This window comes from Sceloporus occidentalis, unplaced genomic scaffold (assembly GCF_023333645.1).
Source record: "Sceloporus occidentalis isolate IW3139 unplaced genomic scaffold, rSceOcc1.0.p SCAF_4, whole genome shotgun sequence".
Classification (NCBI taxonomy): domain Eukaryota; kingdom Metazoa; phylum Chordata; class Lepidosauria; order Squamata; family Phrynosomatidae; genus Sceloporus; species Sceloporus occidentalis.
In genome coordinates, this window is record NW_028316984.1 from 177,970,184 (window position 1) to 177,984,841 (window position 14,658).

The 14,658-nt window shown below is 41.5% G+C and overlaps 1 protein-coding gene across 1 annotated transcript; it reads right to left on the reverse strand.

Annotated features, from left to right (window-relative positions):
• Window positions 1-241: 241 nt before the first annotated feature.
• Window positions 242-9,700, reverse strand: LOC149315077 (alpha-1-antiproteinase-like). Its single transcript, XM_089522460.1, has 5 exons — window positions 9,678-9,700; window positions 7,096-7,785; window positions 5,440-5,710; window positions 3,692-3,839; window positions 242-2,294 (listed from the first exon to the last, which is right to left on the reverse strand). Exons 2-5 carry the CDS (start codon window positions 7,763-7,765, stop codon window positions 2,091-2,093), a joined length of 1,293 nt encoding a protein of 430 aa, XP_089378586.1. The 5' UTR covers window positions 7,766-7,785; window positions 9,678-9,700; the 3' UTR covers window positions 242-2,090.
• Between the last annotated feature and the right edge of the window lie 4,958 nt (window positions 9,701-14,658).

Genomic DNA, 14,658 nt, shown 5'->3' on the forward strand with positions numbered 1-14,658 from the left:
AAAAAATAAAATCATAAAATGATATAAAACACTAAAGGCCAGACGGGTTTCGACACCAGTCTTCCTTAGTGGCCTGCAACCATTTAAAATATAATATATCTGCTCATCAGCTTCCACAATGTGTCTGTGCTCAATTCAAAAGCAACATATGTTAGCATATGCTAATACAGCTGCCTCAAAAGTTTGAATATGAGAAAAAATGGGACAGACTATAACACACAAAGACACACAGACACAGAAACAAAGCCTTGTTTGTTTATTTATTTATAATTTTTTAACCCTTGTACATATTTGCTTTAAATTTGTTAAGAACCCATAAAACTTATTTGTCTGGCACTGGTCAAGATCCATCAGTTCAGGATTTCATCCTATTATTGTTATAAAAACAATAATTTGTAGGAGTTTGATCATATTCCATACTTGCATTTTTGAAGGAATTCATGCCCTGCAACACAGTTATTCATTGCAGTTTGCACTCCTCTGAGTGACTTCTTCTTAAAATGTGTATTCAGGGAAACCGCACACAGTAATGTGTAATTGTTGGAAATAATGGTCAAAATTGCACTCTTTTAGGAAAATTGAATACAAAATTGCATATTTCAGGAGAATCACACAAATGTATGTACATAGCAGATTTTAGGGTGATTTTAAGTGTTGAATTAATTCTTAGTGTCCTTGAAAAATCACATTTAAGACTATTAAAAGTCTCAGATTTTAGGGTAAATTAAACCTAAGATTGGGGGGGAAAATCAGAAACTGAAAGATGCTCTAATGAGGCCCTGGGTAGGAAGAAAAATGTGTCTTAGTTTTAATCAGGATGGGAATTTTGTAGCCTTCTTCATGTTGGACTGCAACTCCCAGCAGTCCTAGTTAAAATAGTCGATATCAAAGAAAACTGGAGTTACAGTCCAACAACATCTGGAGGGCAACACAATCCTCGTACCAGTTTTAAATGGTGACAAAATAAATTAAGCTGAAGTGTAAAACCTTTTATATATTATACTTATTATATTATATATATTTTCCTTACACACACCCCCCCTCGCACTGCCTGCATGTTAGGAGGGACAAGTATTTGATCACCTCCAATGAGGAGAGGCCATGATAACATTTTTAGTCCTTCACACCAAAAACAAGGTAACCTGGAGACAGAGCCAAGTTGATATAAGACTCTGCCACCCACAACCTCCTGCCTTTTGAATTTTTGACCCACCCTTCTGTCTCTGACACAGTATACGTTTACTGGTTGCTTCAGGGCTGAGTAAGAATTTCCACAGGATTTTTTTGCCTACCTTACACTGTGCTTTGGGGACTTGGAAATTGGCATAGGATGGTGTTTTAAATAGGTCAATGGCCAGGTAGTGTGGTGGAGAAAGGAGGAGTTCAGTGATGATCTAAGGCACCCTTTTGGTGGAGGACATGCCTCTGGAACTGCCCTCATGGGTCAAGCAACTAGAGTGGTGAGGAAGGAGGTTGCCCTTGTGGCTGGCCAGGGGATCTTGCCCTCCACTGAAGTTCTGTGACTTGGGGGTTGAATCCTCTGATAGGTCTTACAGCAGTTGGCCATCTGGGGAGCAACCCAGTTTTCGATTCTCCTTGGGGCACAGGTGTTTTGCCAAAAGGAAGCGGTGGTGGTGGTCTGGGTGAAACCAACTTCCTCAGCTCATCCCACATTAGGTTGTTCCCCTCCTTTGTTTCACTTTTCAAGAAAGGAGTTTAAATAGCTTAAATAACATTGCCCATTTTTAATCTCAGGTTCTGTGTGTGATCTCATTATTTCATGAGTTGGTCATCAGTATTATTATACAGAGGTTTTACAATCATTGGCCTAGATCCTATTGTTAGTCCCAGCTAAAATAGAGCCATTGAATCAACTGGATTTACTTGTCTGTTGAGTAATCATTCAACTGTTGATTCAGTGCATCTACTCTAGTTGGGACTACTTAACAAGATCCAAGTCATTATCTTGCTCATCTACAAAGCAACAAGTTATGGCACTACTGGGGCTAAGCTGCTGTCAGTAGAAAATGTGATGTGATGGAAAATATAATTGGTGGGAATATCATATGGAAAGACTGCTCAGTTTATATTCATTTTTCAGTTGGGTTCATGACTTTCCCAAAGAATAAGATGCTGTATGTTTTCTTATCGCATATGAGAAACAGGAAAGGTCTGTTGAATCTGAAGACAGGTGGTGGAGGAGTAAAAGCAGACACTCCCACCATTGTCATCACAGTGACTGCTGCTGCCTCAGTCCCAGTCTCATGAACATCTACCACAGCCTTGTGGATAGCCTGGAAATAGAACAATAGAATTATTGTCTTCATATGACATGGAGAAAAGCCTGACTGTGCTCCCCCCCTGCTTTTTAATAAAAACGTACAAAGACTACAGGGACTGAGTTGGGTTTCAACTGTGATGGTGACAAAACTACCAGAGAAAGAGGAAATAGGGTTCAGAATCCTGTTGGTATTATATGCGTGCTGTAGCTTCTTCTTCTTCTTCTTCTTCTTTTTTGTCTTGCTAATGGAATTTAAAGTTTATTTCCTGAACTTTAAGTATCTTCTAGTACCCATGTAGCCACAAGGAAGAGGGGCCTGCCTGCATGAATACCCTTCCATACCATCTGAAGTGAGGAGAACAACCACAACATCTTGATAAAATGCAGGCCTATGACTAACATCACTACCTTTTTTTCTTCTGTATGATTTTTAACACCTTTGCCTGATGAAGAAGCCAGTGGGGATTTGAAAGCTTGCAACATGTATATTGCGCATTTTGGTTGATCCAATAAAGGTATCACTGTTTTGTGGATTTTGGATGATATTTGTACTTCCCTTACACATTTTCCTCCCATTGCAGAGTGGCTCCATTCAGTTAATAGGTGTTCTGCGAATGTAACATACCTTACAACAGTAACTACAACCCTATATCAGGGACAGTCTTGATTAATCTTCTGTCATTCCACTTTTTCAGTTCTTAAAATGTCCCAGTTTCTCTTTCTTCCTTCCACTTGCCTCTTTATTTTCAGCTTACTTCAGTTGCTGCAGACTGAGTTCAAAGTGCTAATACACTGAACTCAGTAGAGGGAACAGAGAGGAGGGGATGGAATATTGCCTTTCCCAGTAAGCTTAGGCAAAAGTAAACTGCTGTAGCCTCTCCCAGTTTGCCTGTTCATCATTAATAACCTTTGGCATCTTGATCACATTCTGATGTTACTGGACCACGTGTGTTGTGGTTTCTATCTGAGAAATGTTGCTGAGTATAATCTAACATGCAGTTTGTTCTGTAACTGTTCATCAGTGATTTCAGAGCATTATTTGATTCACTAGAATTGCATTGTGCATTTCTCATTATACAACAGGACAATAAATTAACACATTAGCAGACATGCAACTCATTGTACACCTTTGGTATACAGAAGAAGGGGAGGTATACAACAACCACTGCCTAAATCTGCAAGTACTGTTTTACAGTGCACATGCACTGAATAGGATTTTGACTAGAATTTGATTAACCTCTGTATTTAGAAGGTCAATGAAGATAAATAAAAAAAGAAAAGGCAGTTATACTTTGGGGGGAAGCTGGATACTCATTGTTAGAATGATGCTCATTTCCCAAGAGGTAATTCTTTTTCATAGCTCCATAGTCTTTCAGGAAATGACATGGCAATATTGGGCACTGAACTTACTTTAGTAACCACCAGTTTCCCTTCTTCAACGATTCCAGATAGATCAGCATCATGACCAAAGACATGTGTCACACCCAGTCGCTGGAGCAAGTCTTTGACATCATAGGATGTAGAGAGGGAAAATTTTGGAATATACAGACGTACTTCTCTGATTAAGAGAAAAACATGTAATGTTATTTAGATCTCATCCAGCAGTGTAAATGATATTTGTAATGTCTGAGTTGCAAAAGTCTCATGTGTTCTTTGCATACCTAATGCTCAGCTTTTCCTGTGTGTGACACTGGGGACTAAACCACAATAAGAGGAGAAACAGTGGGAAGTGAGGGCTGAGGTCCAGTAAACATTCCTTTGGGGTGTCTCTTGGTTTAGAAGCAACAAAGGAAGTGGAAGGCAAAGTTTCCAAGAACCCAGGAAGCAGCCTTAAAAATTTAGGCTTAAATCCCATTGCTAATTCCTACTAGGATATATCCATTGACTCAAATGTAACTCAATGTGTATAGACATTGTTTTGATCCAGTAGGTGTACTGAAGTTGGAACTAATCATTGGGATTTAAGCTGGAGTCAGAATGTTTGTTCACTGAATTCAATACTGTTTGCATTGTGTTGCAGAGGTTCTCCAGGATTTCAATCTTTCCCAGCCCTATTTAAAGATTGAAACTGGAATTATCTGCGTGCAAAGCATGTGTTCAACCCCAGAACTGCAGTCCTTCCTTTTTTGCACTCTTTCTGCATATACAACTGGCACATATAATTTTCTAGTCTTTCCAAATCTCAATAGAGTTAACACCAAGAACAAACATGAGGAAACATCATAAAAATTACATCTTCCATCAGTACTTCTGGGGTTTGCTGGTTCTTAGACATGTATATGTTATTGCACAACCACTATCTAATAGTGGTAAATATCAGGCAAACATTCAACACTACCAGTCAGAAATATTTTAAGGAATGTAAAGGGGGAAAGTCAGAAAAGTGTCTATAAGACCTAAAGGAGATAAGAGCCATGTTGAAGAAAAAAGTTTGCTGAGACGCAGAAAATGTTGTAAATTCCAGGTGCTTTCAGAGTAAGTTAAACATGTGCAAAATATTCTGAGCCATGTTTCAAGGCATCTTGGCATGTTCTGCTGATATGAGAACAGCTAACACACATAAATAAGATACAGAGAACAAGTGTGACATACATAGTTTGAAAGTAATGCTTGTTCCTTATAGTTGTATGTATATCATAGCCTTTTGTTTCTCAATTGCTGAACTTGTCCCCACATCACTATGTTGTCATGTAAAATGCTGAATTCAATCTACTATCATGTCATTCCTGAATCTGGAAGTTCTCACAAACTTCCTTTCAAATGTTACTGATGTAAAATGTGAGCTTAAACCAATTCCTTTCACTACCCTTCAAAACTATATTTGCAGTAGTTAATAATGAGGTTTTTTTTTTTACAAATGATTGAAAAGGGACAGAGAAATTATGTCATTGTCATTATAGAAATCACTCAGCTATTATCTGATATATATCACATAGTGAGTATTAGAACATATCCAATTTTGCCCTTAAGCTAATATCTGTGTATAAAACAAATGCTGGAAGCCTCTGTCTCCCTCCCCCACCCCCCGATTTGTTATGCTAGAACTTCCAGCATCTCTAACAACAGCCATTCAGGATGGACTGATGGGATTTGTAGTCCAACAACAGTTGACAGGTAAAATTTCCACAATTTAAAAATAGCATACAGAAAAGGCTTACGCGTATTTAAAAGTTTTTTCCCATTTGGACAGATGTTCTTTTACCAAACCAGCCTCCACATGCTGCATTTTCCCTTCATCTGGAAGAATGAACAATGCTGAAGCATCTCCTTTGTATGGAATTTCCACCACTGAGCAATTCAGATTGTCATCATGCAGAAATTTGTAATAGTTTCTTTGGAACATCATGTTGACTTTCACAGTTGTGTTTGCATTTACAAAAAAATCTTCTTTCTGGATTGATCGAGTGTTGAAAGGGTTTTCCCAGAATGCTTAGGATACAAAGAAAAGACAACTGAATTGTGTGAAGACCAATGTTCAGATAAACTGATATGTTTATATTTGAGGCATATAGAATCATATGACTGCAATGAACATGACAGCTAATTTTAAAAATCTGGGATCTTAAGTATATGGAGTTTAAAAATCACTTAGGTATCAGAACATGGTTTGGCAAAACCAGTAAGCAGTAAAGCCACATTTTAATGGCTGAGATATTCATTGACACAGGAGTTGAGTGCTACAACTTCCTCCGTGCTAGGATTATAACTTTTTCCAATGACCTTAACAGTTGAAGCTTCAAGTATGGCTTATATTTTTACTCTGTAAGTAACCACAGAGATTAACCACCATGAGGAATGGCTTAGGGGTTGGACATGTTTAGCTTGGAGAAGATTGAGAAATGATATGATAGTGATGTTTAAATACTGGGAAGGATTTCATGTAGAAGATGGAGTGAGCTTATTTTCTCCTGCTCCAGAACTAAAACACAAAGCAATGGATTCAAATTACAAGAAAAAAGATTCTACCTAAACATTTAAGAGGAACTTGATGGTAAGACTGACAGTCCCTCAGCAGTTCTTTAGAATGTATCCATGCATGGCATGGGGATGGATTAGATGGCCCTTGTGGTCTTTTCCAGCTCTATGATTCTATGAGATTAGATGGCTGATTTTCCTTTTGGGAAAAAAAAATTAAAATAAAACAACGTATGTGAAAATGCTATGTACATGAGATGTACTGATGACATTTTGCCCCAACCCCTTCCATGATGACACCCTTCCAGTGCTGCATCCATATGATCAGGGGCATGGCGTGCTGTATCGCCCCTATATCTACAAATTTCATCTACTTCTGATAACAATAACACAAAAGTACACACATTTGATTCACTGTGCTCCAAAACACACTGCAGAAATAATCCAGTTTGAGACTGCTTTAAGTGCCCTGGCTTAGTGCTATGTAATCCTGGGAAGTGTAGTTTATTGTGGCACCAGAACTCTCTGAAAGAAAAGGCTAAATGTTTCACAAAACTGCAGTTCCCAGAATCCCCTAGCATTGAGCCAGTGCAGTTAAAGCTGTCTCAAAATGGATTTTATTATTTTTTTTGGTAGTGTGTTTTGGACCTGTGTCACTCAATGGAGGAACAAAAATCTGAATTTTTCACCCAAGTCTGTTCAAGGAACCTCCAAGTCAATCCAAGTTGGATCAGGATCCAAACCAAATCTTGTGTTCAGTTCCCAGTCCTAATATTTATCTTTTGTAAAGACCAAGTTCTCATTTTGGCAATGTAAATAATTGTCCATGAATTGTTCAGTGGGTTGAATGAACATTGTCACTTTCTTATATATTTCTTAGTTATTAATCTCCAGCTTACCTTTAAAGAAGATGTAGTTAACAAGAACCATTAGAGTGTTTGGATCCAAATTCTGAACTGCATGAGTTATTTTCCCATGGGTTTTGTTCTCTACATAATCATTTATCTGTTTTTCAGCAACAGCCGTATTCTGGAAGTTGGAAGAGAAGCCTTCGGAGTCATATAAGGTTTTGGCATCTTCCAAAAACTTAGGCTGAAGTTTTAAGGATTCTTCTATGAACAAGGCATTCCCTATGTTCACCTTTGCTTTGTTGTTTGGCCGATTAAGCATATGGATGAGATGGTGGAAACCTTCATGGATCTCCTTGTCTTCAAACTCTGACAGGTTAAAAGCAAGTCCTTTGTGAATCTGAGTTTGAGTCTCTGATTTAGTACCAAGGCTGAGCATTGCAAAAGCTGTAGAAATGCTCAAGGGAGAGAGAAAAACATTTTTTCCAGCCCCATCAGAAGCAATTTGCCTGTACAATGTGAATGCAAAGTCAGCATTACTGGGAGCTATTTTGTGACACTTTGTTGTTTTGTTTCCCTGTTCCTCTGCCAAAGGTGGATGTTGATGTTCAGTTGGATTTCCATCATTCTCCTGATCATCATGATGTCCTGAGAGGTGATCACAATGAACATGAAGGCCAATCAGGAAGAAGAAGAAGAAGAGGCAGGAGATGGGCTTCATTATTACTTGAAATTGTTCTGCTAAAAAAGTCCCATAGAAGACATAAGGGGGTTATCAATGCAGTCTATATATAATGACTCAAGCTGAATCTGCACTGCAGAAATAATGCAGTATGATACTTCTTTAACTGTCGTGGCTCAATGTTATGGAATTTTGGGATTTGTAGTTTTGTGAGATAATTAGCCTTCTCTTGCAGAGCGCTCTGGTGCCTCAGCAAACAACACATCCCAGGATTCCATAGCACTGAGCCTTGACTGATAAAGTGGTGTCAAACTGTACTATTTCTTCAGTGCAAATGCAGCTTCAGAAATAATTGATTGAGTTGAATCATTATTTGAGTCCAATGACACTTACTTCTGGCTAACTGAATAATAATAATAATAATAATAATAATAACAACAACAGCAACAACAACTAACAACAACGTTCATTTATATTTCCTGCCTCTCCCAAGGATCGAGGCAGGATTACATCAATAAAATAATACAATAATACAAATACAATTGATAAAACACTAATACTAATAATTTTAGCCAGTGCACCACCTCTGCACACCCTTGTTGCTTTGGTTCAGGAGTGCAACTCTTTTGTAACATCTCTTGTGTATATAGCTTGGGTCCAGGCTATTTGAAAGGATGTGGTTTTGTTTTGTTTTAAAGAGTTTTAAAACTTTAACATTTTATAATGTTTTATAATGTAATGTTTTTAATTGTTTGAATTGTTTAATTGTTTTTTAAACTTGTATTTTGCATGTTTTATAATGTTTTAACTTGGACTGTTTTAGATTTGTAAGCCACCTTGAGTCCCTGTACTGAGAGGAAGGTGGGATATACATAAACATAATAATAATAATAATAGCTGTTCAAGAGTAGTGGGCTGTGAATTAATTATATATAACAAGCATGGGTTCAAATTTTTCTGTTAGTCCCAACTAGAGTAGAGGAATTGAATTAACTGGATTTACCAGTGCGTTGATTCACAACTCAACAACTGATTTTGTTCCCATGGAGAATATCAGCCTGTAAACCAATGGAAGGAGGGAAATACGGTAATCATTACCAGCTAAAGGATGCTGGCACAGATAGCTTCCTTTTTTAGCATTGTAAAGCTTAACCATTTTTGCTTGTTAAAGAGCAACCCCTTTGTGATGTTGCTGTTCAACGGTATTCTGTTGGTTTTGGAAACCCATTGAATATCATAAAGATTTATTGGGCACATTTTGGGAAAGGTAACTTGCTAGATCTTGAGTTTGGGGCGCTTTAAAGTCAGTGATAGAGATACAAAGATGGTTAGATATGGTTTGGATGCTATTCCAGACTAGGTCCACCTCTATTTACCTGTCTCCCCCCCCCCTCTTTCTCCACCCCCTTTTCCATCCTATCTGGACCCTGCTATAAATTTCTTACAAATCTTCTATTGATTTTAACTGTTATTTTATACTATTGTTTTAATGTCTTTCTGGTTTAATCTCTTTTTAGTATTACTATGTTTTTATACTGGGGGGGGGGGCATAGTGATTTTTAGAATTTTTAACTGTATCTCGTTTTATTGTTGTAATCCACTTGGACTCCAAGTGATTAAGCGGAATAATAGTAATAATTAGCCTTGATGGAAAAACTGACTTTTAAAACTTTAAGGCAAGAGAAAAGATAATTGAGGATAATTTTGAAGACATACATTATCCCTTTATCATGTTTGCTCCCAAGCCCTAGAATCACTGCAAAGACACCACTTCCTGGAGGAGTGTATCGGGCCTAAGTTACCAGTAATGGGATGGGTGGGTTGAGTAGGAAACATGTCATAGTTCCACCTCTTTGGAACTTTATATCTCCCAAACCAGGATCTTGACCAGTATATCCAACTCAGTCTAGCTCATAAAGAGGAAGATAGAGAACAAATGTATTATACTTACAGAATTTCAGCAAATTCTTACAGCACTGAAGTGGGAAATGCTAATGCTCGCTTTGTCATTTATCAGCATATATCAGCCTTAAATAATATTAAGTACTCTCAATTAACCATTAAACAAAGCAAATATGGATGACACATGAGGGATGAAAGTAAACCATGATGCAATGGATATATTGCTCATGTTTTGGCACATAATGGAGCCATCAGTCACGTACACCTAGTCTCCTCCTGCTTAATAAGCTCAGTCTCTTTTTAGTCCCAGCTGCATCTTTGATCCTATAGGCCTGTTACAGACAGTCAAAATAAAGCTGCTTCGAGTCACAGTGGAGGTATTGTGTTTGAATGATGCATGCGTCCTAAGAGTCCAGAAGCTGCACCAAAGCCACATTCCAGTCCTTAGGGCTGGAGCGTGGCTTTGGTGCGACTTCTGGACTCTTAGGACGCATGCATCATTCAAACACCATACCTCCACTGTGACTCGAAGCAGCTTTATTTTGGCTGTCTGGAACAGGCCATATTTTACTTTTTGTGGAAATCGTGTTTCCATTTTCATGGACAGAATGTACAGCTGGCATGATTTAAGGTCTGGGCTTCCAGCCAAGTATTCAGGTAGCAGGTAAGCTTCAGAGAGATAAGTGAATAACTGTAACATAGATTCATCTCAATCAGACGTTGACAACAGTTTGGTGTTGGGATCATGAATTGGATCCCATAGATACAAATCTTCTAGAAGCATATTATTTCCCCAGCATTGCAATTGCCACCACGCTTCCTGCCAAATCTGGCAACTGTAGTGCCTATAAGATACCCAAGGGTGCCACAGCATCCTTAAATGTCAGAAAACCATTTGACAACTCAGAGAAGATCATCTTTTCTTTCTTTGCAATTCTGTCCTGAAAGTCTCAGAACACTGTCATTGACCTCCAAGTAGCTATTGTGGTGCAAAGGAATTTCAAGGAAAGGTTGGAAAGGGATACACACGGAAATTCCTCTATCAGCAGAGCAACTACAGAGATCCAAAAACATTGAGATCCTGTACTGCATACATAGCATAGCATAAACACTCTGTCAGCAGAACTATGTTATGACTCTCCTCTTGATCCCCATCCAGACTTATTGTTTAGCCACTTCAGCTCCCCCCTGGGCATTCAATGACTGGTGGAGAACTGAACAGGATCTGTGAATTATCTGGCTAAGGGACTGTACAGACCACCCCTAAGGGGCGGCCTACAGCTGCTCCTTTTTGTGCCAGATTGGGGCTGCGGCAACTACATGCCATAGCCTTGATCTCGCCTTTCCATGACGCAAAAAGGAGACGCAAAAAGCAGGGCTTGACAGACCTACCATTAAGGCCAGCTTGGGGGCAGAGTCAGGGTGTGCATGCCCTGACTCCACTCCCAGGCCAGTGTGATGCCGTGTGCTGCTCCACACAGCACATGGCACCATGGTGCTCCTCTGGTGCTGTGTCTACATGATGCAGTGCCAAAGGAGCATGGAAAAGCTGTGGGCTGGTGGCTATGGCACCCTTTCCAGGGTACAAAAAGGAGAAATTGGGGCTGTGGCATGCATCTGGTGCAGGTAGAGGCGACTGCAGGCTGCCCCTCAGGGGCGGTCTGTTCAGCCCCAAAGGCTCCTTTCTGTGCCATGGAAAGGGCGCTATAGCTGTGGCACTGCGGCTTTTTGGTGCTGCTTTGGTGCTACATCATGTAGATGCAGTGCGAGAGAAGCGCCCTGATGCTGTGTGTTGTGTGGTGCAGCCCACGGCATCAGGCCAGCCTGTGGGCAGATTCAGGGCATGCGTCGTGTAGACACCATGCCCTGACTCCAACGCCAGGCTGGCCCAACATGCTGATCTGTACAGCCCCTAAGTCTTCATAGCCACATGCAAACTAATAACATCATTCCTCAGTTCAATCAATCTTCTCTTGAAGTCTCACCATATGTAATTGTTCTCCATCTGGCACCAGGGATATATCCAGCTGCTTCTCTGATCCTTCTGATCTCCACCAGCCATTGAATGGCCAAGGAGATGGGGATATCATAGCAAAACAGTGGCCTGGGGCAGACCATCCCAAAATGGTGGCCTGGCAGTGGCCTGTATTCTTCCAGAAGGACGCCGCAGCCGCCAAGCTGCATGGCACTCCCTCTTAAGTAAAAAGAACCTGGAAAATGGGTTCTTTTTAGGTTGCCGGGTGGTCATCAGGAGTGCACCCATGGCGCACTCCTGATGTAATGGACACGCAACAATGTACGGACGCTGTGCACCCCTTATGTCAAGATGGCAGCGATTGTGTGGAAGGGATGCTGCTATCAGGCCACCGCCATTACATACTAGGGTTCCAGACCATGAGGTTGCTGCACGGTCCAGAACCCCAGTATCATTGCCGCCATGCCCCTTTTGGCATGTCTGTCTTGGGGCAGTGATTCCTTTGGGGGGGTGATTTTATCATTGTAGATGTCGGAATAGAATATCAGCCTCCATGACAACCAAATAAAGACATACACATATTGAAGTTGCACTTATATGCATGCATGTTATTAATAAGATGTTGATCTGTATACACATGTTAATAGAGCAGTTTCTTTACAGGTTTGTATAAAAAATCCAAAACCATCTTTAAAAAAAATTCTGGCTGCTGCCACACTGCAGAATTAATGCAGTTTGATGCTGCTTTATCTGTAACTGCTCCATCGTATGGCATCCTGGGATCTGTAGTTTGTTATGGCACCACAGCTCTCTGACAGAGGTTAAATATCTCACAAACTACAAATAACAGAATACCATAGCGTGAACCCATGGCAGTTAAAGCAGTATCAAAACTGCACTGATCCTGCAGTACAAAAGTAGCCAAAGTGTTCAACAGAAACAAGTTTCCTAAAAGTAGAATAATAATAAATAATAATAAAATTTTTATTTATATACCGCCCTTCCAACAGATCAGGGCGGTTTACAACAGATTAAAAATGATACAATAAACAGTAAATCCGTACAACAATTCCATAAAAACAAAGACAAAAAAGCCCCAGATTAGCCGATCCCTTTGCCAGTGCGGAGGAAGGAGGCCTAAAGGACTTTAATCAGGGAATGCGATCCCAAACAGGAAGGTCTTTAAATCCCGTCTAAATTGGGCCAGGGAGGTGGCTGAGCGGAGCTCTATGGGCAGCGTGTTCCAAAGGGCCGGGGCAGCGATGGAAAATGTCCTCCTAGTAGTGGAGACAAACCTCGCCCCGGGAACCCTAAGTAATTGCTGCCCAGATGTTCTGAGGGTGCGGGGCGGAATGTATGGGGAGAGGCGGTCCTTCAGGTATCCTGGGCCCAAGCCATTTAGGGCTTTATAGGTCATCACCAACACCTTATATTGCGCCCGGAAGCGAATGGGCAGCCAATGGAGATCTTTTAGCACCGGTGTTATATGGCTGGCCCTGGAAGTACCAGTGACCAGCCTGGCTGCCATGTTCTGCACCATTTGTAGCTTCCGGGTTTGGTATAAGGGTTGCCCCATGTAGAGTACATTGCAGAAGTCCAGTCTCGAGGTTACCAGGGCATGTACCACAGTTTCAAGGTCCCTCTGGGCCAGGTATGGGCGCAGCTGGTGAATAAGCCGAAGCTGATGACAGGTGCTCTTGACCGTCGCATTCACCTGAGTAGTCAGGCGAAGGGACGAGTCAAGAAGCACCCCCAGACTGCGCACGGAGTCCTTCACAGGGAGCGTGACCCCGTTCAGGACAGGTGGAACCACCGCCATTCCTGGACCAGGGGAACCTATCACGAGTACCTCCGTTTTCTCTGGATTCAGCTTGAGTCGGTTTTCCCTCATCCAGCCCATTACTGACTCCAGACAGGCCACGAGAGGAGAGACGCCATCCTCAGTCACTGCATCAGTCGGAGACATAGAGAAGATTATTTGGGTGTCATCAGCGTACTGATAACCCCGCACCCCATGTCTCCGGATAATCTCTCCCAGCGGTTTCATGTAAATGTTAAATAGCATGGGAGACAGAATGGCTCCTTGAGGGACCCCAGTTTTAAGGGCCCTCTCATCGGAGCACACGTCTCCCAGCTGCACCATCTGGGACCTTCCAGAGAGATAGGAGCGGAACCACTGGAGCGCAATGCCACTGACTCCTACCTCTGCTAGACGCCCCAGAAGGATACCATGGTCTATGGTATCGAAAGCCGCTGAGCACCAGCAGGGACACGCTTCCCCTGTCGATGCCCAGACGGAGATCATCGACCAAGGCGACCATGGCCGTCTCAACCCCGTAACCCGCCCGAAAACCAGTTTGAAATGGGTCCAGATAATCCGTATCATCCAAGACCGCCTGAAGCTGGAGTGCAACCGCCCTCTCGATCACCTTCCCCAAAAATGGCAGCAGTGAAACTGGCCGATAATTATTTTGTACCAGGGGGTCGAGGGAGGGCTTTTTTAATAAAGGTTTTACGATGGCCAATTTAAGATCAGATGGAAATTGCCCTTCCCTCAAAGATGTATTAATAATCCGGCGTAACAATGAAGTCACAGCCGGTCCCCCCTGGGCTGCTAGCCACGAGGGACAGGGATCGAGAGAGCAGGTTGTCTTCCGAACACTTCCGAGGATCTTGTCCACATCATCGGTACTTACCAACTCAAACCGATCCAGTTTAATAAAGTCCACGGAGGCCCTGGATGCCTCTACCCTAGGTTCTGCTTGAATGTCGGCGTTAAGACCTTCGCTTATCCGAGAAGTTTTATCCGCGAAGAAGTTGTTAAATTGGTCACAGCAGGCCTTAGAAGGTTCAAGGATCTGGTTCAGGGCAGGAGGGAGCTGAGTTAGCTCCCTGACTACCCTGAACAACTCTGCTGGACGCGACTCCGTGGACGCGATATGAGCACCATAGAACGAGTTCTTTGCTGCTTGTATTGCCTCTCCATAGTCCTCTAACAGTTGGGCTAGGAGAGTCTTGTCGTCTAAGCGAAGGTGTTTCCGCCAACGGTACTCTA